The sequence below is a fragment of the Salmo salar genome, chromosome 18 (assembly GCF_965601325.2).
Source record: "Salmo salar chromosome 18, fSalSal1, whole genome shotgun sequence".
NCBI classification, from domain to species: Eukaryota; Metazoa; Chordata; class Actinopteri; order Salmoniformes; family Salmonidae; genus Salmo; species Salmo salar.
Genome location: NC_138308.1, coordinates 84,360,843 through 84,384,318, shown reverse-complemented (window position 1 = coordinate 84,384,318; position 23,476 = coordinate 84,360,843). Strand labels below are relative to the sequence as shown.

At 40.9% G+C, this 23,476-nt stretch overlaps 1 protein-coding gene and 1 long non-coding RNA gene across 4 annotated transcripts; both read right to left on the bottom strand.

Annotated features, from left to right (window-relative positions):
- Positions 1-769: 769 nt before the first annotated feature.
- On the bottom strand, positions 770-14,271 carry LOC106578008 (uncharacterized). Of its 2 annotated transcripts, none has more exons than XM_014156526.3 (7): positions 13,484-14,271; positions 12,760-12,884; positions 10,952-12,418; positions 10,551-10,787; positions 10,168-10,392; positions 9,925-9,991; positions 770-8,193 (listed from the first exon to the last, which is right to left on the bottom strand). In XM_014156526.3, the coding sequence occupies exons 1-7, from the start codon at positions 13,653-13,655 to the stop codon at positions 7,031-7,033; spliced, it is 3,456 nt and encodes a 1,151-aa protein (XP_014012001.3). In that variant the 5' UTR covers positions 13,656-14,271; the 3' UTR covers positions 770-7,030. The 2 variants fall into 2 exon arrangements, with proteins under 2 accessions (XP_014012001.3, XP_014012003.3); XM_014156528.3 differs by having other exon boundaries at positions 14,131-14,263.
- Positions 14,272-14,789: 518 nt separating this feature from the next.
- LOC106578036 (uncharacterized) lies at positions 14,790-16,578 on the bottom strand. Of its 2 annotated transcripts, none has more exons than XR_001322311.3 (6): positions 16,454-16,578; positions 15,866-15,928; positions 15,687-15,744; positions 15,538-15,606; positions 15,390-15,436; positions 14,790-15,175 (listed from the first exon to the last, which is right to left on the bottom strand). It is a non-coding gene; the product is annotated as an uncharacterized LOC106578036 (long non-coding RNA). The 2 variants fall into 2 exon arrangements; XR_001322312.3 differs by having other exon boundaries at positions 16,446-16,571.
- Positions 16,579-23,476: the final 6,898 nt, after the last annotated feature.

Below are 23,476 nucleotides of genomic sequence, written 5' to 3'. Positions count from 1 at the left end.
TAAACACGGATGTTGTTGTTGGCTGGGGTGATTGATCACACAACCGGGACATTTTTCTCTAATATACTCTCCAATCGCCACATCTACAAGTGCGGCTACAGAGGCCTTGATGGTATCCACAAAAATAGTACTGACCACCCCATCAAACACATCCTCATGCTGAGTACATGTAGGGGGTGACCCTTCTTGGGGATGACCCTTCTTGGGGTTCCTTTGAATCATAATCCTTAGGATTCATATGTATAATGCACTTCCTTAGTTTAACAATACTTTGCCGGCGTTGGCTCTGTACAAAAACAGCATCCACTAACTCTAACATTTTCAATTCCATTATATCCCAAATTTGAATAGGAATAAACATACGTAACCTGAAATCACCAGTCAGTCCACCATCACGCTTGTTACCATTGCGTATTTTCTCGTTGCTGATATAGAACTCCAAGCATCCACATGGAAGTCCATTCTTTCTTTGTATTTTCACCCTATGAAATATTCTTCCTGAGGAGTCAGGGGCACCTTCCCAATGGGCCTCGTAGCCCGTGAACAAGCTATAACCCTTTGTGATAACTCTCAGTTCAGGACACACCACCTTGCGAAACACATGCCAGTCTTCAACCCTGTAGTCCACTCCTAAGGTCTGGTCTGTGTATTCTTCTCCTCTGGCTAAGGTATAGAGTTTCACTCTACAGGCAGGGTAATCAAACATATACCCCCATAGTTGTCCATTAGTGTAACGGCCATCGTATGAAATGGACCAAGGCGCAGTAGGTTGAGTGCTCATTTTAATTTTAATTTAGAACACTTAATTAACAAAACAAGAAAACATACAAATGCACAGTATTGCAGGCTACACACAGCAGTGCAAAAACAACTTCCCACAAAACCCAAACAAAACACACCCCTCTATATAGGACCTTCAATCAGAGGCAACGAGGAACAGCTGCCTCCAATTGAAGGCCAAATCAATAAACTAAACATACAACTAAAAAGACTAGAACATAGAAATATACTAACATAGAACATAGCCCAAAAATCCCGGAAAACACTAACCAAACACCCCTCTACATAAACACACACCCCGAACCACATAAAACAAATACCCCCTGCCACGTCCTGACCAAACTACAATAACAAATAACCCCTTTACTGGTCAGAACGTGACAATTAGACATCAACACTTGATCTTTCAGTACAGTTACGGGAGGAATTTGGGTTTTATACAAATGTAGAAAACACTTTTTTGGCGCATCATATATTGCTGATTTATACTCATCCCTTTCTCTATGTTTTATCCGTGGTCCTGCTTCCGATGTTAAGGTCGTCACGGGCGTGTCAGTACTTAACAAATCCATGTTTTATTTATTTATTCTTTAGAGTCTTCTGTGGTGTATCCCTCTTGAGGTGTCTTGTCGCTCGGAGTGTTCACAGCTCTTTACTTATACTAACCAATGCCTATGTTAGGGTTTGTTCCTTACGTCCTTCCTTGTCAATCATTGGTTCATTGGTGACATTAACATTATGACAATATCTTTAATTAAATCATTCAAAAACCTTTATTAATGCAATTGCAGACAGAAGTTGACAAACAGGAACATAGCATGCATGTTTCTGAGTAAGTTCTGCATCAAACAAAAGGTCTCAAGTTGTTTTATTAAACCGAAGTCCCGCCTTAGTGATGTCACTGACTACGTCATTACCTTTTTACTCCTGAGACCAAAACCCTGCATCCATAGCTATACAAACATAGAGTTTCAGTTTTTATCTAAAAGCTAGGCAATAAATGTCCCCTCCCCAAAGTTGATTTAATGTGGAAGGTCTGAGTAGTCTCTTATCTCCCACACTCCCCTGCAGAGTTCTGTTTCATTCACACATTATGTGTGAGAGAGAGAGAGAGAGAGACAACTGTGGAACAATTCTAAAACTATATAATCAATATATATATTGTTAATCTGTAGTCTAGGACCCTATAAATGTAAGGAGGGAGGAGTCTTATAACCCTTCCCCTTCTATTAATATAACATAAGCATATTCAATTATTCTAATACATCAAACATTTGTACAGCCCCAAATCATGACAGTTAGGTGAATCTTGACACCTACCCCCCTCATATACAATATCACTTAACAGCAGAGAAATAAACTCACTACAACTTTACCCTACTCTTTCAAATGTTCAAACACATTCCACAGTTCAACAAGGTCACTACACATCAATCACCTTGACAATGCAAACACATGCTTTACCCTAAAGAGACGCACAATCAGGTTCCATAAGCACTCACTCCATAGCATGAAAACGTCAGGACCGGATGCACATATATGGGCATAAACACGTGACACATAAAATAGGTCATCAATCACTTTTGAACACAAACAGTCTACTGTATTCTCTCTTATATTGATTGTTTGAACTGAAACCATGTAATGTTCTGAATCTGAGCTTCAGCAAATAATGCCAATTTATGTAATCTATATTTTGAGTCTTAAGCTTTGAAAATACTAAAGGGTGTGTGTGTGTGTGTGTGTGTATATATATATATATATATATATATACAGTTGAAGTCGGAAGTTTACATACACTTAGGTTGGAGTCATTGAAACTCATTTTTCAACCACTCATTTTTCCAAACATTGTTTACAGACAGATTATTTCACTTATAATTCACTGTATCACAATTCCAGTTGGTCAGAAGTTTACATACACTAAGTTGACTGTGCCTTTAAACAGCTTTGAAAATTTCAGAAAATGATGTCATGGCTTTAGAAGCTTCTGATAGGCTAATTGACATCATTTGAGTCAATTGGAGGTGTACCTGTGGATGTATTTCAAGGCCTATCTTCAAACTCAGTACCTCTTTGCTTGACATCATGGGAAAATCAAAAGAAATCAGCAAAGACCTCAGAAAAAAAATTGTAGACCTCCACAAGTCTGGTTCATCCTTTGGAGCAATTTCCAAATGCCTGAAGGTACCACGTTCATCTGTACAAACAATAGTACGCAAGTATAAACACCATGGGACCACGCAGCCGTCATACTGCTCAGGAAGGAGACGCGTTCTGTCTCCAAGAGATGAACGCACTTTGGTGCGAAAAGCGCAAATCAGTCCCAGAACAACAGCAAAGGACCTTGTGAAGATACTGGAGGAAACAGGTACAAAAGTATCTATATCCACAGTAAAACGAGTCTAATATCGACATAACCTGGAAGGCTGCTCAGCAAAGAGGAAGCCACTGCTCCAAAACCTCCATAAAAAAGCCAGAGATAGTACTTTTTGGAGAAATGTCCTCTGGTCTGATGAAACAAAAATAGAACTGTTTGGACATAATGACCATCATAATGTTTGGAGGAAAAAGGGGGAGGCTTGCAAGCCGAAGAACACCATCCCAACCATGAAGCACGGGGGTGGCAGCATCATGTTGTGTGGGTTCTTTTCTGCAGGAGGCACTGATGCACTTCACAAAATAGATGGCTTCATGAGCAAGGAAAATGATGTGGGTATATTGAGGCAACATCTCAAGACATTAGTCAGGAAGTTAAAGCTTGGTCACAATTGGGTCTTCCAAATAGACAATGACCCCAAGCATACTTCCAAAGTTGTGGCAAAATGGCTTAAGGACAACAAAGTCAAGGTATTGGAGTGGCCATCACAAAGCCCTGACCTCAATCCTATAGAAAATTAGTGGGCAGAACTGAAAAAAGTGTGTGCGAGCAAGGAAGCCTACAAACCGGACTCAGTTACACCAGTTCTGTCTGGAGGAATGGGCCAAAATTCACCCAAATTATTGTGGGAAGCTTGTGGAAGGCTACCCGAAACGTTTGACCCAAGTTAAACAATTTAAAGGCAATGCTACCAAATACTAATTGAGTGTATGTAAACTTCTGACCCACTGGGAATGTGATGAAAGAAATAAAAGCTGAAATAAATCATTCTCTCTACTATTATTCTGACATTTCACATTCTTAAAAGAAAGTGGTGATCCTAACTGACCTAAGACAGGGCATTTTTACTTGGATTAAATGTCAGGAATTGTGAAAAACTGAGTTTAAATGTATTTGGCTAAGGTGTATGTAAACTTCCGACTTCAACTGTATATATAAGCAACATGGTCGCATTACAATATGTCAAAATAGTGACATTTAACCATTGTAGTTACATTGTAGTATCACCTATGCTTAATATACATGTATGTCAGGAGGGAGAGAACGTAGGGTTGTTTAGGCATTGATTTTATATTTTAAAAAGTGAAATATTACAAGAAAGTATTTAGAAATAAAAAATATTGCACAAACATTGATTTTCTTAAACTTTTCTTAACATGTTCTAAACATTACTATTTGTAATAATCACCAAAAACGGAAAACAGGTTGAATGAGATTTCATTGGTATGACATACACTTTCACAATTTTAAATATACTTCAACTGTTTAATTACTCCTATCATTTCTAGAAAATAATTATGTAATGCATGTGTTAGTTTTTGGGTTTACCAAATCTGTAACAAACAGTCAACAACCATAATGATCAATACACATGAATTATTACTTACGAGAAAAAAAACTATACAAATATTATAATACAACAAAAACATAATTGTAATTATAGAAATACCACACTTAAAAATTGACAGAGTAAATAACAAAAAATATCACTCTAATTTAATGTAGGTTCTCAATAATACTTCTCAAACATGTCATGACCATAATTTTATGTTAGTGTTCAATATCAAACACAAATACTGTAATTTACAACATGAAAATGATTAAACATATTATCAAATATACTGTAATTTACAACATGCTTTACCCTAAACAGATGCACTATCAGGTTATATAAGCACTCACTCGATAGCGTGAGAATGTCAGGACTGGATGTACACATATGGGCATAACCACGTGACACATAAAATAGGTCAACAATCACTTTAGACGGTTTGTGTTCAACTGTATTCTCTCTAATATATCAAATTGAAATATGCATGTTTTACAGAAATTACATTACTGCAAAGTAAAAGAAATGTTAAGAAAATGTACTATCTGTGTCCAATGATTAGGTCATATTTTATTACTTTGATGTAATAATAATTTCAATGAAGGCAAAGAGTAAAAAACCCATGTGTCCATAATCCTAATCCCTAATCATCTATAAATCTTTGCTAGGTATAGCCTCGCCTTATCTCAGCTCACTGGTCACCATAGCAGCACCCACCCATAGCACGCGCTCCAGCAAGTATATTTCACTGGTCACCCCCAAAGCCTATTCCTACTTTGGCCACCTTTCCTTCCAGTTCTCTGCTGCCAATGACTGAAATGAATTGCAAAAATCACTGAAGCTGGAGACTCATATCTCCTTCACTAGCTTTAAGCATCAGCTGTCAGAGTAGCTCACAGATCACTGCACCTGTACATAGCCCATCTGTAAATAGCCCATCCAACTACCTCATCCCCATATTGTTATTTATTAGTATTTTTTTTTCTCCTTTGCACCCCAGTATCTCTACCTGCACATTCATCTTCTGCACATCTATCACTCCAGTGTTTAATTGCTAAATTGTAATTACTTCGCCACTACGGCCTACTTATTGCCTTACCGCCCTAATCTTACCTCATTTGCACACACTGTATATAGATTTTTTTCCTATTGTGTTACTGACTGTACATTTGTTTATTCCATGTGTAACAACTGTGTTGTTGTTGGTGCTGCACCGCTTTGCTTTATCTTGGCCAGTTCGCAGTTGTAAATGAGAACTTGTTCTCAACTGGCCTACCTGGTTAAATAAAGGTGAAATAAAAAGAATAAAAAAATTCAGGTGTGTGAACCATAAACCTATGGATGGTCATGGCCCAGAAAAAATATAGAATCATTTTCTAGGGCTGTTGTGGTGACTATATTACCACCACACTGGCTGTCATGAGTCATGAACGCAGTAAGATTCCATGTGACCTTTGAGTCATGGTAATCTCCCTTTGTGCGGTCTGGTAGTACCCAACTCGCTAATGGTCATCAGAATACTAATTTATCATCAGATCACTCTATTGTCCCTCTAACCACTCTGACATCAATACAAAAGCAATCGAAAATCACATTTTAAAAAAATCATCAAAACAGTATGTGCTTTTAAAACTCATCTCACTGTGATTGATCACTTTGAAGAAAGAAGTTCAACGACAGGTTGAAACTAAATGGAAAACATGGATGTGGATGTCGTTTCAAAGCCTAACAACGAAATGGACAGTGCTAAGGTGATGATTAATTCAAAAACACACATATTAGAGCTTATGCATACACAATTTTCATATATATGAGGCCAAGCCCCCCAAAAAACCTGCATTTAAATAATGATTGTGCCATTATTCAACACATAGCCTACCACATATTATGCATGTCAGAAAAACATTTAAAAAAATGATTTAAGATGTCTTTGGTACATAATTGGTCTATCCTATACAAATTCAGTTAGCCAACAATTATAGATCATTTGTACATGATTTTGAATAGCCTAGTAATAGGGCTTTTCTTTCATAACTAATAGAGTGACACATTAACTTTAGCAACTGACTATCTCACCACCATGCATTTCCATCTCCATCTCTCCTTCATTCCTTATTGGAGCGAGCTGAGAGAGGGGCTGTCAACAGTTTAATGAATTATCTTTCGTTGTTAAAACATGTTACTATCAATTTTCCGAACAGATTTAACTTGGTTGGCCAAATTAAGCACTTGTTAGCTGCAGGAACAGGGTTGGAGAGCCCATAGCATACAGAGTTTGGGCAGAATATCAGCTGTCGCGCAGCTCAACTGTTTAGTGGTTGATGTGTGAGGTGAAATAACCGAGTAGCCTACCTCATGAGTTAAAAAAATAAAATAAATACTGTCAGGAAAGCGGCTTCTATTCGCTATTCGAGTGATAACGTACTCCCCACTGTTCTACGAACCCACTGTTCCTAGGCCGTCATTGAAAATAAGAATTTGTTCTTAACTGACTTGCCTAGTTAAATAAAGGTAAAAAAATATATATAATAATATCTCATCTACTTAGAGTTACTGTACCTTAGCAGAAGTTGTCCTGCCTGGTCATAAAGACCCTTAGCTTCATGGTAGACAGCATTGGCTGCTTTCTCTGCTGCCTCCTGTACTGTCTCTGCCTCCTCTGCTGCAGTAGCTCCTACTATCCCTCCTCTTATTGCTCCTGCTGTTGCGGCCATCCCAACGACAACTCCTGCAGCTATGCCTACCCCTGTACCTATCTTTGAACCCAGTCCCATGGTCGCCCCGTTCTTTGATGCAAGTACTGGTCGTACTGCCTTTGTCACGACTGCTGGCCCTATTGTCATTGAAGCTACCATCTGACGTTTGACTAAATTAACCAGTGGTTTTGTAGCTAATGGAAGTGGGATCCCCATCACCATTGCAACCCCAAGTAGAGCTCCTACCACTGCACCTGTTGCTATCCCTGACAATTTGATCAGGAGTTTCCTCCTCGCTCTTTCCTTGGCCCGTTTCCTCATCTCTTCCTCTGACATCTGGCCTTTTAACTCCTTCCTAAGACTCTCTATCTCTGCTTGTATTAATCTCTCTGCCTCTTGGAGCATCTCGTTGGTGTAGAACCCTCCTCCGTTATCGCTCACCATCTTCTCTATGTTGTTGAGTAACTCTGCTACTTGATACTGATTGCTGTACCGACCCTGCTGATTGGTGTTCCAGTATTTGTTGTCGATCACGTGATAGCGGCCTCCACATTTCTCCACAAGCTTGTTCAGTTCAGCATTCTGTTGCACAAACTTCTCAATGGTCAAACCATTGAGCTGGTCACCATGAGTGAAAAGGACTGTGGCATATTTGAAGGCCTCTGGTGAAAAATATTTCTCAATTTTCGCTACGGTTTCGTTCTCGTGGACTGTGTACCGTTCCACTTTCAGTATGATGAGAAAGGCATGTGGCCCCGGAGCACACTCTGTTATACATTTGACTATTTTAGGTTTCAGCTCCTCTTCAGGGATGTCAGTGTCAAAGAATCCAGGTGTGTCAATCAGGGTGATGTTTCTCCCTTTGATGTTCTTGGTCTGTGATTCACATTTCTGTGTTGAGGAGGTAGAAGAACTGTCTACGAGGAACACATCATCTTGTCCGAAGATGGTGTTTCCAGCACTGCTTTTACCTCCTCCGGTTTTCCCCAGCAGCACAATCCTGATATCTATAGGGAGGGTTCATAATTATAACTTAAAATTCCAAAGGCACTCGCACATCTGAGCAATCATTGTTGCAGGTGCAAAGCAACAGTAGAACAAGATGAAGGGAAAAGGAAACCGCACACTGCTCTTGATAGTATCACTGATATTTAATAAGCTTACGTATCGGACTCATGCTTTTTGCACTGACGAAGACCGTGAGGCCGATACGTAAGCTTATTAAATATCAGTGATACTATCAAGAGCAGTGTGCGGTTTCCTTTTCCCTTCATAATTATAACTTGAAATGGATCAATCATATACTAATAATGTATTTTATTTAACCTGTTGGGGCTAGGGGGCAGTATTTTCACGGCCGGATAAAAAACGTACCCGATTTAAACTGGTTACTACTCTTGCCCAGAAACGAGAATATGCATATCATTAGTAGATTTGGAGTATAACAGAACTCATATGGCAGGCAAAAACCTGAGAAGATTACAAGCAGGAAGTGCCCTGTCTGCGATTTTGTAGTTCTGCTTTTGCTTGTCTATCAAAACTACAGTATCCGTGGGGTTATGTTGCACTTTCTAAGGCTTCCATTGGCTCCCTAAAGCCGCCAGAAAGTGGATTGGGGGGTCACCTGTCTCTGGGCAAAGTATAGGAGCACTGTTTGTTAGTGGACTGCCTGAGGACAAAGGGAATGGAAATGCGCGTTCACGAGACATCACCATTTTTTTCTTTCCCTCTTAAATGAATACAACGTTGTCCGGTTGGAATATTATCGCTATTTTACAAGAAAAATAGCATAAAAATTTATTTTAAACAGCGTTTGACATGCTTCTAAGTACGGTAAAGGAACATTTTTTTTGTCACGAAATGCGCTCGCGCGTTACCCTTTGGATAGCGACCTGAACGCACGAACAAAACGGAGGTATTTGGATATAACTATGGATTATTTGGAACCAAAACAACATTTGTTGTTGAAGTAGAAGTCCTGGGAGTGCATTCTGACGAAGAACAGCAAAGGTAATCAAATTTTTCTAATAGTAATTCTGAGTTTACTGAGCCCCGACGTTGGCGGGTGTCTGAATAGCTAGCCTTGATGGCCGAGCTATGTACTCAGAATATTACAAAATGTGCTTTCGCCAAAAAGCTATTTTAAAATCTGACTCCGCGATTGCATAAAGGAGTGCTGTATCTATAATTCTTAAAATAAGTGTTCTGTATTTTGTCAACGTTTATCATGAGTAATTTAGTAAATTCACTGGAAGTTTTCGGTGGGTATGCTAGTTCTGAACATCACATGCTAATGTAAAAAGCTGGTTCTTGATATAAATATGAACTTGATTGAACAAAACATGCATGTATTGTATAACATAATGTCCTAGGAGTGTCATTTGATGAAGATCATCAAAGGTTAGTGCTGCATTTAGCTGTGTTTTTGGTTTTTGTGACATATATGCTTACTTGAAAAATGGCTGTGTGGTTATTTCTGGCTATGTACTCTCCTAACAATCTAATGTTTTGCTTTCGCTGTAAAGCCTTTTTGAAATCGGACAATGTGGTTAGATTAACGAGAGTCTTATCTTTCAAATGGTGTAAAAGAGTCGTATGTTTGAAATATTGAAATTATAGCATTTCTGAGGTTTTGAATTTCGCGCCGCGTGGTTCCACTGGCTGTTGAATAGAGTGAGACGCTCACGTCCCACTTTTCCTATAGAAGTTAAAGGTGGGGGTGAAGTGTTGTAACTCACCTTGCTCTGGTCGAGTGCCTAATACGAACCCTCTGAGATGGAAAGCATTCTGGGCAATCTGAAAAGCCTGTAGATTAGAACAAACAATACAACTGCAATGAAGGACTGTAACTTTATTGTTGAAAAAATGTGTAATTATGGATGTATGACAGTATAATAAAATAGCTGGCTGAAACATATTGAAGTTAAAGGATTTTTTCCCCAATGCATTGAGTGAGACCTTCTTCAAAAGTCCCTGCTCACCTTGGTAGAATCTCTGTCATTTGGATGGACAATGATGCGGACATGGAAGGGGGTTCTGCTCGCTCGGTTCTGCTCAAACCTACGGATCTCTTCTAGCAGAACCTGTGCTACCACGTTGTCAGGGAACTGCAGAACCACACCAGTTCCAACTACAGGGAAGGCAACGGAACGGAAGCCTCGGTTCTCACAAGAGGTCAGGATTTTCCTCACACCCTGCCTCAGAGCCTGAGAGAGGACCAGAGGTCAAGGGTTAATGGAGGATCAAAGGTCACAACACACACACACACACACACACACACAGACACACAGACACACACACACACACACACACACACACACACACACACACACACACACACACACACACACACAAGCAGACACACCTGTACTGCTGGTCCTTGGGGGTTGTTGTCCCAGTGTGCACAGCTGAGGAAGAAGACACGGCCAGAGCTGAGACCAGACAGTCCCTCCACCAGAACGTTGTCACCAGGTGCAGTCCGTCCCCCTGATTCCCTCAGAAACGCTGTCATCAGCGCCGGTCCAGCTGCATCCAACAAGACATTACCCACTCGGGAGGAGAGAGGGTCACTACCAACCATGGGTGACACCAGAGCATCCACCTTCAGAGAGAGAGAGACAGAAAGACAGACGGACAGAGAGCGAGACAAAGAAAAAAGAAAAGAAAATAAAGAGAAAGGGAACATTGAGTCAGTATGAAGTCAACATAATTCACAGAATGTTGTTGAATCAAGGCTGTGGCCATGTCAGTGTGTCTCTCTCTTACCTCCTGCTTCTCTATGGTTCCCTGGATGACCTCCACCTGGACACAGACCTCTGGAGCAGCTGTTCCCCTGGCGGAGGCAGCAGTGGTGTCTCTCTGAGGAGCATGTGTAGTGGTGGTGCTGGACTCTACCTCCCACCCAGAAAACTCCCTCTTACCCTGTAACAGCCTATCACAGGCCTCCTGCATGGCTCTCACTGCCTCTCCACTCACATCAATCAGAGTGACCTTGGTAAGGATGCGCTGTTCCCTCCCAAAGTCCCTCACTGCAGAGACTATGGCCTCAGAACACACCTTCAGAGGAACGCCAAATATCCCCGAGCTGATGCAGGGCATGGCCAGAGTCTGGAGTTCCATGGTCTCTGCCAGATCCAGGGCTGCCTTTACTGTCTTCTCCAGCAGAGGACGCTCATTCCCACCTACGCTGCCACCTACTGGTCCCACTGCATGCAGCAGCATCTTACAAGGCAGATTCCCTCCTGTGGTCTCTACCACTGTACCTGTGGGTACTCTCCCTATCTGCCTAACCAGATCCCTGCTGGCCTGCTGTACCTCAGGCCCCCCCGCCTTGCTCAGAGCTGCAGCCACGCCCCCAGCATGATCCAGGTCCTCATTGGATGCATTTACCAGGGCGTCCGCCCGTTCCTTGGTGATGTCACCCTGACAAACCACTACATGCAGCCCCAGCCGGAGGCGATAGCTGGTGGCTGCGACCGTCTCCTCCCGTATTGATCCGGTGCCTGCTTCGTTGACTACGCCATCCTGATTCTGTTGAGGGTGTCTCATGACTCTCACACTGGACTGGTCTAACAGAAAGGCCCTGATCTCCTCCCTCAGCTCCTGAACCTCCTTCATGTGGCCCAGCAGCTGCACTCTACACCCAGGACTGTACCTGGCTACCACCCTGCGTCTGCTCTGGTTCATCTCCTTCGTCTCAAGTTTGGACTTCAGTTCAGCCAGGAGGGCACCGTTGGGCACGTCGATCTTCTCCTCCCCAAACTCCCCCAGCAGATCTTTCTCAGCCTGGTCCAGTTCCCCAGAGGAGAGGGAGAACAGACGGAGCTCTGTGTCCCCCAGCTCTACCTCCACATGGAGTCCCAACCCCAGCAGACTGCTCAGGTTCCCAGGCCTCCCATACTCATCTCTCAGGAAGGACAGGAGGTGGGGGGACACCTCAGGCACCACCCGCTCCAGCACCAGAGAGATCTTATCTGTAACCAACTGTCTGGCTGTCTGGACTTCATTTGCATAGCCGTGCAGAACCAGCTGAGCTGAGTCAAGACGTGTCACCTTCAACCCTGGAACAACCTCACCTAGATCCTTCTCTATCACTTCGCCTAGAAGACGGAGCTGGACCTGTCCCAGATGACAGGTGGTGCTGATCTTCTCCTGCTTCCCTGTGCTCAGACGATGGAGTACATATTCTTGACCACCAGGTGGAGATGTCTGGACTGGGAGGGAGTGGTACCTCTAGATTTGGAAAACAAGTGAGTCATTGCAGGGTAATTTCACTGTGGTAATGACAACAATATTTTATTATCTTTCTATTTATTATTGCAGTTCAACCGTACAACTGCTTCTGGGATATCTGATGATTCTCCATTCTAGCGGGGTGGTATTTTTCAGTTTACTTTAACATGGTTCTATTTAGTTAAAATGACTATTCCCTCAATATTACAAAACCACACATTTATACCTCACAAACTGGCAAACATCCAAGTGTGGGCTAACAGTGCAAATACAACAACAGTGCATTGTGGTCATGGTGATATGTGACTCTGTATAGGTGTGTCTGTATAGTCTGGGCTCACCTCCTGACTGCTGACTGGGGAGGTTGTTGTGGGTGGAGGCTCCAGGCTGTCTCTCAGAGTGAGTGAGAGAGGTCCTCCAGGCATCTCCAACACATAATGAGCTTTCTGAAGTACCCTCTCCTGGACTGAAAGAGTTTCAGCATCATAATTAGTTGTTGTTGTATGTAGTACTAGTAATAACAATACCAACAATAATAATAAGTAGTACTATTTATTAAGCCTTTTACATTCACTCCAGGACGAAGAGTTAAAGGCATTGGCTACATCGGCTGGAGGAGTTGTGCTATAACCTATTAAGTAATATACTGTATGTATATCTATAAAGTTATTAAATAATCTTACAAGCTATTAAAACAACAAGTTTCTTCCTTTTTAGATTGATAAAGTACTGTAGAATTAATCAATATAATGAAAAGCCAAAGTAATGCATTTGCGCATGCCAGTCTGCATAAGCGTAGCCTGGCTATGGTAAAGTGAAACTTACGCCTATATCATATTTATTTGTTGTATATGTCTGAAAAACATTCTGATTCAACAAATCCTACTGCAATGTTTAAATATTATTGTTTTACCCAAGTGTAGCCCTATTCAAATAATACATATTAAACAAGTAGAATAACATATTGAAAAACAAACTTTCACTTATGAACCGACTTTGGCAAGACTAGGCTAAATGGTAATACGGCACTCCATATTCAATTACTTAGCCGAAACATTTTCGTACCTGTCTGGTAAGTAAATGCGATCTTGTAAACTTTGTCACCAACTGATTCTACTGGTCCACAATCTCCGCCACCGGATTTACGTTTAATTCCGAAGTACCTTTTTATCTTCTCTTTCTGTGATGTGTCCAGAGTCTGGCACTCGAAGAAAACAGGGTATTTGAAAACTTCCATATTATAAAGTAGCCTGGCTATTATTTGTCGTTGACCCTAATAGAAAGAGCAAATCAGTCGATCGAGAATAAGTAGACTACACTGCATGCAAGCACGGACTCCTCTATTTGGATCATATTTGCTTGAATTTTAGATATGGTCCGCCCTGGCCTTGAGGTGGCCCAAAAATAGACGTCTATTATTGGTCCAGATTTTGTCTGTCCAGATCATCCCCAAATCAACTTCCATGGATTTGCGACACTCTTGAGGGGATTCGATTAATATGTCCCGGGCGCTCAGATAGGAGTGTTTTGCAGCGGGTGCAAGTAGATTGTCCATACGGAAATTGTTAGGATTGTAAGAAAAGCGATGCGTGAAACATGAAACGTAACCGTTAAATTTCATCTGTAAACGTACGACTAAAAATGAACATTTACACGTTAAATTCTTACTTTATGTCTGCCTTTACTCGTTTACAGATCTTTTTTATACGTACAAACTTTTGTCAGGAATGTGGCATCAGCAAAGGACATGAACCGAAAGTAGCCAGTCGAAGTTACATAGTATCTCGAGCCCAGACGTGAGTGTTGCTTTGCAACTTCCGGTTTCATTTCTCCCAAAAAGAAAGTCAAGGGTTGCGCAAAAAAGTTCAAGTACCCCTGACTGCAGTGTGCAGTTCGGCTGGCTCAATGTGGGCGTAGTCAAACATCGGGGCCGGGCTCAATGTGGACGGAATCAGACGTTTGACCCCGCCCACCGTTTTAGTTTTTTTTGTCCATCTGAGGTTTGACGTTGAATACAAACATATTTCATTTTTGAACATCATAAGAAATATTGTATAAAGTGGTACCAGCACATGTGTTACACTTTTTGCTTCATGCTATATTTGAGACAAGATACTGATATTGTTGCAGTGAACAGACTTGTTATGTATGTCATGTACTGTTAAAATTGTGTTGATAAATGTTATAACTTTGTAATTATATTATTTCATTGAGCATATATATATACAGTTACTACCTATCCTGATTTATAATGCTATTTACTTTCCTCATGAGAATGGAGACAGACTATACCATGTAGACATACTGACAAGCTGAATGTGCTCTGTACATTAAGTTATACCAGCTCCAGTAAAGAGATCAGAGACTCGGGTGACTTCTATGTCATCTTTACTAAACAGCATAACACAATTAACAATTGAAACAATTAACACAGCAGAGAAAAACAAGGCTTGACCACTCCTCAAAAATGGCTTCATTCCTGCTCCTCAAGAAGACAGTAATTTTCTTGTTGTCAACTGCCTCCACATAGAATATCTCATAATCTCTCTGGAACTGGAACTGGAACATGAATGGTTCCTTGAGGAAAATATTTTCCTCTTGATCCAGGCCATCATACAACCGTTGTTCTTTAAGGGTTGTAATGTGGTCTTCCCCCTCCATCCCAATTACACTAGGGAGGGAAACAGTGACTTTAAATGTTTGGAGTTCACACCACCTTGCTGCCTCTCGGGTGTCCCTTAGAAGAACATCTGCTTCCTTGAAGAAAAAGGAAGAATAAATATTAAGAGTATTGTCTCATTGGGTGATCAAGTCAAATTACACCCCACTTTCACAATACCACCATGCAAAGTAAAAGCCACTATTACTAAAGGGGTTTTCAGTGATATCTAGAACTACTCAACAAGTCATTACAACTATTATATCTTGCCAAGCATCAAGCCTTCAGTATTACACACAGTAGACTACATACCCAGTTCACAGCTCCCAGTTCGCCGTGCATTTTGTTTTCTGTATCGTCTAGACAGAAAACAGATGGTGGTCATTAAGTAATGTAAGGGAACCTCTAGGGATGTGTGTACAAGAATGCACCTTACTTTAGCTAATAGCCTATACAGTACCTGATCCTGCAGAGCTGGATGCTGATGTGACATACTGTGACTTCTTGGGGGGAAGTCTTCTACATCATCCTGAAATATATTGGAGGGGGTGGTTTAAGTTTTTAAACATTGTTTTAAGACTATACCACTCATCATATGACACCTCCTACCTGCAGTGTGTTTTGTTTTCACAGCCTTTTTCAATTTTTCAACCTCTCTTCTTCTGACCTTAGTGAGTGAATGACATACATGACATACATTCAATATGAAAATATATTCAGCTCAGTCTGGCTACAGTGAAACAAGTGATTTTAAGGATGCAAATGAAACGTTTTCATAAAAGACTTACGGCATGGGATAGTTCTGCAGGAGAACTTGGTTACCACCATCGCCTAATGTGCTGCATGTTTTCCTTTGAAAAATAAAATCACACAATCGGATGGCTATCCCAAAAAACTTATATCCACTAGCGATGAGAATCTCATCATTTATACATACCTCAGTGAAATCACACTGTGCTTCCATTGCAATGTGCACAGCGTAGTGTATGTTAAGAAAGAGTAGCTTGTTAAGTTTGATAGTTATGATAATAACAATAATGATAATAGTAAATAATAATAATACCCCCCCAGGAATATATTTTAGGATGTAGAAGACCCCCCCCCCCCCCAACCCAAGAAGTCACAGCATGTCACATCAGCATCCAGCTCTGCAGGAATTTGATGTATGACTTGTGTATGTAGTGTAAAAACTGTAGGAAATAGGTCCCAATAAGTGTCAAGAATAATAAACAAGAAAAAGTATGAGCAATAACAATAGTGTGCTTTGCATGCTGCAAGCACAGAAATAATAATACCTTTATTTATTGTTATAACAGAAAATAGGACTAATATAATATACTATAATATACTGAATAGCCAGCATCTTACCATCTTACCATTTCTATCCATGTAGGTTAGAATTCGCTTTCGTTGATGTGGATACCTTCGACTTCAACCTCAACTTGGATGACCTTGAAGGAGACGGGAAGGGTTCGGGTTAAACATGCTTGACTCCGCCCACATTGAGCCCGGCGCCAAGCTTCACACTGCAGTCAGAGGCTTCTCAAAAAGTCTAGGGCAACGGTCCAAACACTTAAAAGACACACCCTCATCCACTTACCCTCGCCTTGTGCCCTTGGTGGAATCCCCGTCACCATCTTGGTGGGTGGTCCAAATGATTAGCCAAGCAAGGGAAGTTTGCAAGGTAAGCCCCTCAGCCCTCGTTTTTAGTCGGCTTTGCGAGTGTACAATTATGTTCACTCCGGGCCTGAAACTCCCCATAATTCAATTTGCGATGATTATACATCCGCTAAGAAAAGTCAGTGAAAACTTAAAAACAACATCAATGGAGAATGCAAATAAGTTAGACATTTTGCTACTACGTAAAAAGTACATATGTTTTTGTTTGGTTATCTTTTGGAATTGTAGAAATAAAACATTTTCCTTCTTCAGAAGTTCCAGCTAGGCAGGCTAACATTAGTTAGCTAATTAATTTGCTAGCTATCATACAGTAGGCGTATATTAATAATGATATACTTAATATAAGTAGATGTGCAATCATAATTGAATGTAGCCCATATAAAGCACCCACAAGCCACCGGTGGCTGAAAACACAATCATTGCGGGATGAACGAGTGATGAATTTCCATCCAAGGGGGGTCCATTTAAAAATCATTCCTTCCTCCCTCGCTCCTTGCCCTGCAAGTGTATACTCATAAAACGTAATGATACGTCATCAGAAGTGTCTGAGGGCTGAGGGGATAGGATGTGTCTTTTAAGTGTTTGGACCGCATGCTAGAGCTATTTTTACAACGTCATTCGATAACGACGTTATACCAGTAGACGGCGTAGTATAGGCTTGGGCCTTCAGCAAATGACTTGTGTGAGAATGATGCTATAAAGACAGAAGAACATTGGATAGAATAACCACCTGAGCTGCAAAATATGAAGTAAATATGATTTAGGATAGGCCTATTCCACTATATAAATATGCCATGCAGTTGTGTGTTATTTAATGGCCATATAATTGCATAATTTATTTGTGTAGCCGTGTGGGCTGCTGTGGTGATCATGTAACCTAATGAATCACACTTTTTCCAGTATTTGGGAGCACGGACTGTAGGCCTTATATTAGGCATTTTGACTGTTGTATTTTCCCAATTCCACTCAGTATGTAGGCTTCTTATAGCCATTTGCATTGCACAACCCCATCACGCAGAGGCCTTATCCATATAAACAAATGCGACAAAACAAAATATTGACTAAGTCTTGGCTATAACCTGTCCTGAGTGAAATAGCCAAGGGGTCCCAAATGGTCAAGACTATTTATAGCCTATTCTTATTGCAAGATCTGCTTCCCTATCAGCCATTGCATGTGCTTCTTCAACTATTTTGTTGAAAACGTATTTAGAGGCCTGTAAGTTAGGGTCTCTTTTTAAGGGGAGGTCTATAATAAAAACAGTTATAAAACACAAATAGAGTTCTAAAATTATTCTGCAACACACCAGTACACAAAATTATAGCCTAAATTGTAATGCCTACAAGTTTATAGCCATTTTTTTTTATTTTGATAGACCTAAATTAAACATTGAATTATTAAAGTGATAGCCTAAAGAACTTTGGAGAATTTAGATAATTTTGAATACACACATGAATTTCAATAAACAAATGGATAAGACTGTTCTATTCTCTTTGATTTAATTCCTATTGCAACTCAGACAAATAACAGAATGGATGACATACTGACTGACTGAACTAAATGAAGGATGAATTAAATGTTCAAATATGTTGGAATGATGAGTTGCACGTATCATACATGCTCTGTACTTTATTTGGCTAGTAGGCAAATAGGCCTACATTAGAGTATAATGACTCTATGGCTTCATGCCTCTAGAATATCACAAGCTCTTCAACTGGGTAGCAGTGTGGCGATGGAGGGAATAGCCCATACGGAGACCACTGCAACAGAGTTATTGTAAAGTGTGGAAATAAGCTTATGCCAGATTTAGCCTACATTTAAAACTTCTTAGGGCTAGGCCCCTTTTTTCTCCACTTCCTGCCTGAATGATGTGCCCAAAGTAAACTGCCTGTAGCTCAGGCCCTGAAGCCAGGATATGCATATAATTGGTACCATTGGAAAGAAAACACTTTGAAGTTTGTAGAAATGTAAAAATATTGTAGGAGAGTATAACACAATAGATATGGTAGGAGAAAATCCAAAGAAAAACCAACCATCCTCTTAGAAATGCAAGAGAAATGTCATATTGAAAATAGCTCCCTGGATGCAATTCCTATGGCTTCCACAGTCTATGTTGAAGGGTTCAGGCTTGTAGCATCAAAATCGAATAAGAAATAACAGTTTTAGTACAGGGACACAGTCTTGGAAATTCGTGTTTGCGTGCGCCATGAAGACATTACGTACCTGCAAAAATCAGATTCCCATTGAACATTATTCTTTCCGAAATAAATATTATAGTATGATTACACTTTAGGGTATCTGAAGAGTAAATCGAAACTTATTTTGACTTGTTGAAACAAAGTTTAAGGGTAGACTTTCGGATTCCTTTCTCTGCAAGTTGAACAAGTGGATTACTCAAATCGATGGCGCCAACTAAACAGACTTTTTGGGATATAAAGAAGGATTTTATCTAACAAAACAACAATACATGTTATAGCTGGGACCCTTTGGATGACAAATCAGAGGATGATTTTCAAAAAGTTAGGGAACGTTTAATTGTTATATGTGAATGTATGAAACCTGTGCCGGTGGAAAAATATTTTGATGTGGGGCGCCGTCCTCAAACAATCGCATGGCATGTTTTCGCTGTAATAGCTACTGTAATTCGGAGAGTGCAGTTAGATTAACAAGAATTTACGCTTTCAGCCGATATAAGACACTTATATGTCCATAAATGTTTAAAATCCATAATATTTATGATTATTTATTTGAATTACACGCCCTCCAGTTTCACCGGAAGTTGTCCCACTAGCGGGACACCGATCCTAAAGTCCATATGTTCATGACCCGATTCATATAAATCATGTCAAATTATTTTTAATTCATATTAACCCCTCTTACAGAATATGCCTTGGTATGATTATGAGTGATGAAATAGATTTCTAAATATTCTATAAAAACGTATTTTGAGTGGCAAAGACTCCAGTGGTCATACATAGTTCATAGATTAACCAAACATCAAAATATGAATAATTAAATATTGCACCATCCCATTCTCTGGGCTTTGTCTGCAATTATGACCAGTAGTATACACCAGGATGAATGAAACATAGAATAATAATAGACAAGGTGCATGCATGGGGATGTCCACGTCACCCAGAGATATGCCCATGCAGTAGAGATACACATAGCGGACGGAAACTTCACTGTTGTCGGCATAATACAGCTAGTTCTAACTAGACTTGGGCTGGCAAACTAATCCATGACATTAGCTTCCTAAATGTGAAGTAAACTCAACTGAGGAGTAATAGAGAATGGAGACTTTTAACATGAAAACGTGCAGGATACCTCTTTCCGGTTTCCCTGACTTCTGTTTTTTTTTATGATGTGTTATGATTGTTCTGGTAGCACGCCTCACAGGCCATTTGGTGTATGTTTTTTTTGTTGGTGAGATGAAACTGCCATAACTCTGAAAGCTATTATTGTACGTCAGAATTGTAACAAATGTTCACGCCTAAAATATTAGTCCGTAATCGTGTTCGTATGTTCACAGATGAAATTTCACATTTACGTTTCATGTTTCACGCATGGCTTTTCGTACGATCCTAAAAATGTACGCATGGCTTTTCTTACAATCCTAAAAATGTACGCATGGCTTTTCTTACAATCCTAAAAATGTACGCATGGATTTTCTTACTATACTAACGATACGTACGTTCAACCTTTTGGCAACTATCTGGTTCCATACTCCACTCACACTGTTGTGCTGATGTGTGAACCATTGTTAGGTTCTTATTTTTCAGAGTAAATAACTCACGGACTCTAGAGAAGCTTAACCAAGTTTAATTCTTCCCAAAGGGTCGTTACAGCTGTAATTCAGACACCGACATGGCTTCCCTCATGGTGGTATTCATACCCCACTGTGGGTGGAGTCTCCTCCTTATCGCTAAACATTGCATCCTTCTTGCTAAGCAGGGAGCTAAGTGCCTTCAACGGTTTCTCCCCTTATCAGTACTGTCACATGTGATTGTTTTCCCTGCACTCAGCCCCTACCAAACTTCATTATGGCACCCCTCATGTCTCCTTTGTAACTAATGTTCCTATACTCTGAGTATAATGTTCAAAGTTTACCCCAGAATCCAACACCATGAAGGCAATTTTTTACCATATGCTATGTATGTTTAGGCTTAAGGCTGAGATCCAACAACATACACTAAAAGATGAGATTCTTTGAACTGGTTAAGCCCAAATCAAACAAAACATGTAATTTACACACGTGAACGAACATGTATACACTGGAATTAGAATGCATGGCAGTGAATGACAGAAAACAGATGAGCCTTGAGTATAAACACTTCAAATCTACTGAAAGCAATGCTGGTAAAGTGAGCGGATAAATTGCCTGAAAATAGACTGTGCATTGTTACGTCTGGAATTGTGACTTGTATAGTTAGGTGTCTATTTAGTGTTTATAAGTTTAGCTACGAGTGCAAATAATCCATATTTGAAATACCTTATTTACATAAGTATTGAGACCATTTGTATTGAGGCTCGAAAATGAGCTCAGGTGAATCCTGTTTCCATTGATCATCCTTGAGATGTTTCTACAACTTAATTGAAGTCTACCTGTGGCAAAACATTTCTGCAGCATTAAAGGTCCCCAAGAACACAGTGGCCTCCATCATTCTTAAATGGAAGACGTTTGGAACCACCAAGACTCTTCCTAGAGCTAGCCACCTGGCCAAACTGAGCAAAGGCCTTGGTCTGGGAGTTGACCAAGAATCCGATGGTCACTCTGACAGAGCTCCAGCGTTCCTCTGTGGAGATAGGAGAAAATTCCAGAAGGACAATCATCTCTACAGCACTACACCAATCAGGCCTTTACTGTAGAGTGGCCAGAAGAAAGCCACCCCTCAGTAAAAGGCACATTACAGCCCACTTGGAGTTTGCCAAAAGGCACCTAAAGGACTCTCAGACCATAAGAAACAAGATTCTCTGGTTTGATAAAACCAAGATTGAACTCTTTGGCCTGAATGCCAAGTGTCACATCTGAAGGAAACCAGGCACCACTCAAAACCTTGCCAATACCATCCCTATGGTGAAGCATGGTGGTGGCAGAATCATGCTGTGGGGATGTTTTTCAGCGGCAGGGACTGGGAACCGGGATCGAGGGAAATGCGAACGGTGCAAAGTACAGAAAGATCCTTGATGAAGTCCTGAGCGCTCTGGAGCAGGTTATCAGTCTGGGGCTAAGGTTCACCTTTCAACAGAGCAACGACCCTAAGCACACAGACAAGACAATGCAGGAGTGGCTTCGGGCCAAGTCTCTAAATGTCCTTGAGTTGACTAGCCAGAGCCCGGACTTGAACCCGATCGAACATCTCTGTAGAGACCTGAAAATAGCTGTGCAGCGATGCTCCCCATCCAACCTGACAGAGCTTGAGAGGATCTGCAGAGAATAATGGTGGAAACTCCCCAAATACAGGACAGAGCTTGAGAGGATCTGCAGAGAATAATGGGAGAAACTAGTAACATCATACCCAAGACGACTCGAGGCTGTAATCGCTGCCAAAGGTTCTTCAACAAAGTACTGAGTAAAGGGCCTGAATACTTATGTAAATGTTATATTTGAAATTTACATGGTTTTTAGAGTGAAGTACATCGGAAAAAAGCAAAAGAAAACTGCAAGACTGAATAGGAGAAAAAACAAGCAACAAACAAAGAAGATAGGCTTTTGAAAAATAACTATTTTTCATAAAATTGTAGTTATCTTAGCAAGCTGAATTGTTTACCAGTTGCGAAGCAGTTGCTAGGGACTCTTTTGGAAGAAGCTAGCTAGCTAACGAAGAACAACAAAGAATATCTAGTTAACAGAAGAAAAGAAAGAGAAAATCAGGACAGAAGAAAAAGGATATCAAAGTGAAACAGTTCTCTAAAGACACAGGAGACAATAATACAAGAAACAACACTTCTGTAGCTTGTCAACTATGTGTCTGTCTATCCCTGTTCTCTCCTCTCTGCACAGGCCATACAAACGCTTCACACCGCGTGGCCGCTGCCACTCTAACCTGGTGGTCCCAGCGCGCACGACCCACGTGGAGTTCCAGGTCTCCGGCAGCCTCTGGAACTGCCGGTCTGCAGCCAACAAGGCTGAGTTCATCTCAGCCTATGCTACCCTCCAGTCCCTAGACTTCCTGGCGCTGACGGAAACATGGATTACCACAGATAACACTGCTACTCCTACTGCTCTCTCTTCGTCTGCCCACGTGTTCTCGCATACCCCTAGAGCATCGAGCCAGCGGGGTGGTGGCACTGGAATCCTCATCTCTCCCAAGTGGACATTCTCTCTTTCTCCCCTGACCCATCTGTCTATCTCCTCATTTGAATTCCATGCTGTCACAGTTACCAGCCCTTTCAAGCTTAACATCCTTATCATTTATCGCCCTCCAGGTTCCCTTGGAGAGTTCATCAATGAGCTTGACGCCTTGATAAGTTCCTTTCCTGAGGATGGCTCACCTCTCACAGTTCTGGGTGACTTTAACCTCCCCACGTCTACCTTTGACTCATTCCTCTCTGCCTCCTTCTTTCCACTCCTCTCCTCTTTTGACCTCACCCTCTGACCTTCCCCCCCTACTCACAAGGCAGGCAATACGCTTGACCTCATCTTTACTAGATGCTGTTCTTCCACTAATCTCATTGCAACTCCCCTCCAAATCTCCGACCACTACCTTGTATCCTTTTC

What these genes read in the sequence shown, in the direction of transcription:
- LOC106578008 (XM_014156526.3), bottom strand. Translation starts at nt 13,655, where the DNA reads ATGGAAGTTTTCAAATACCCTGTTTTCTTCGAGTGCCAGACTCTGGAC. An exon ending in CCCCAGTCAGCAGTCAGGAG is followed by an intron (nt 12,419 to 12,759) that starts GTGAGCCCAGAC and finishes TTCCAAATCTAG; the next exon opens with AGGTACCACTCCCTCCCAGT. An exon ending in GAACCATAGAGAAGCAGGAG is followed by an intron (nt 10,788 to 10,951) that starts GTAAGAGAGAGA and finishes CTCTCTCTGAAG; the next exon opens with GTGGATGCTCTGGTGTCACC.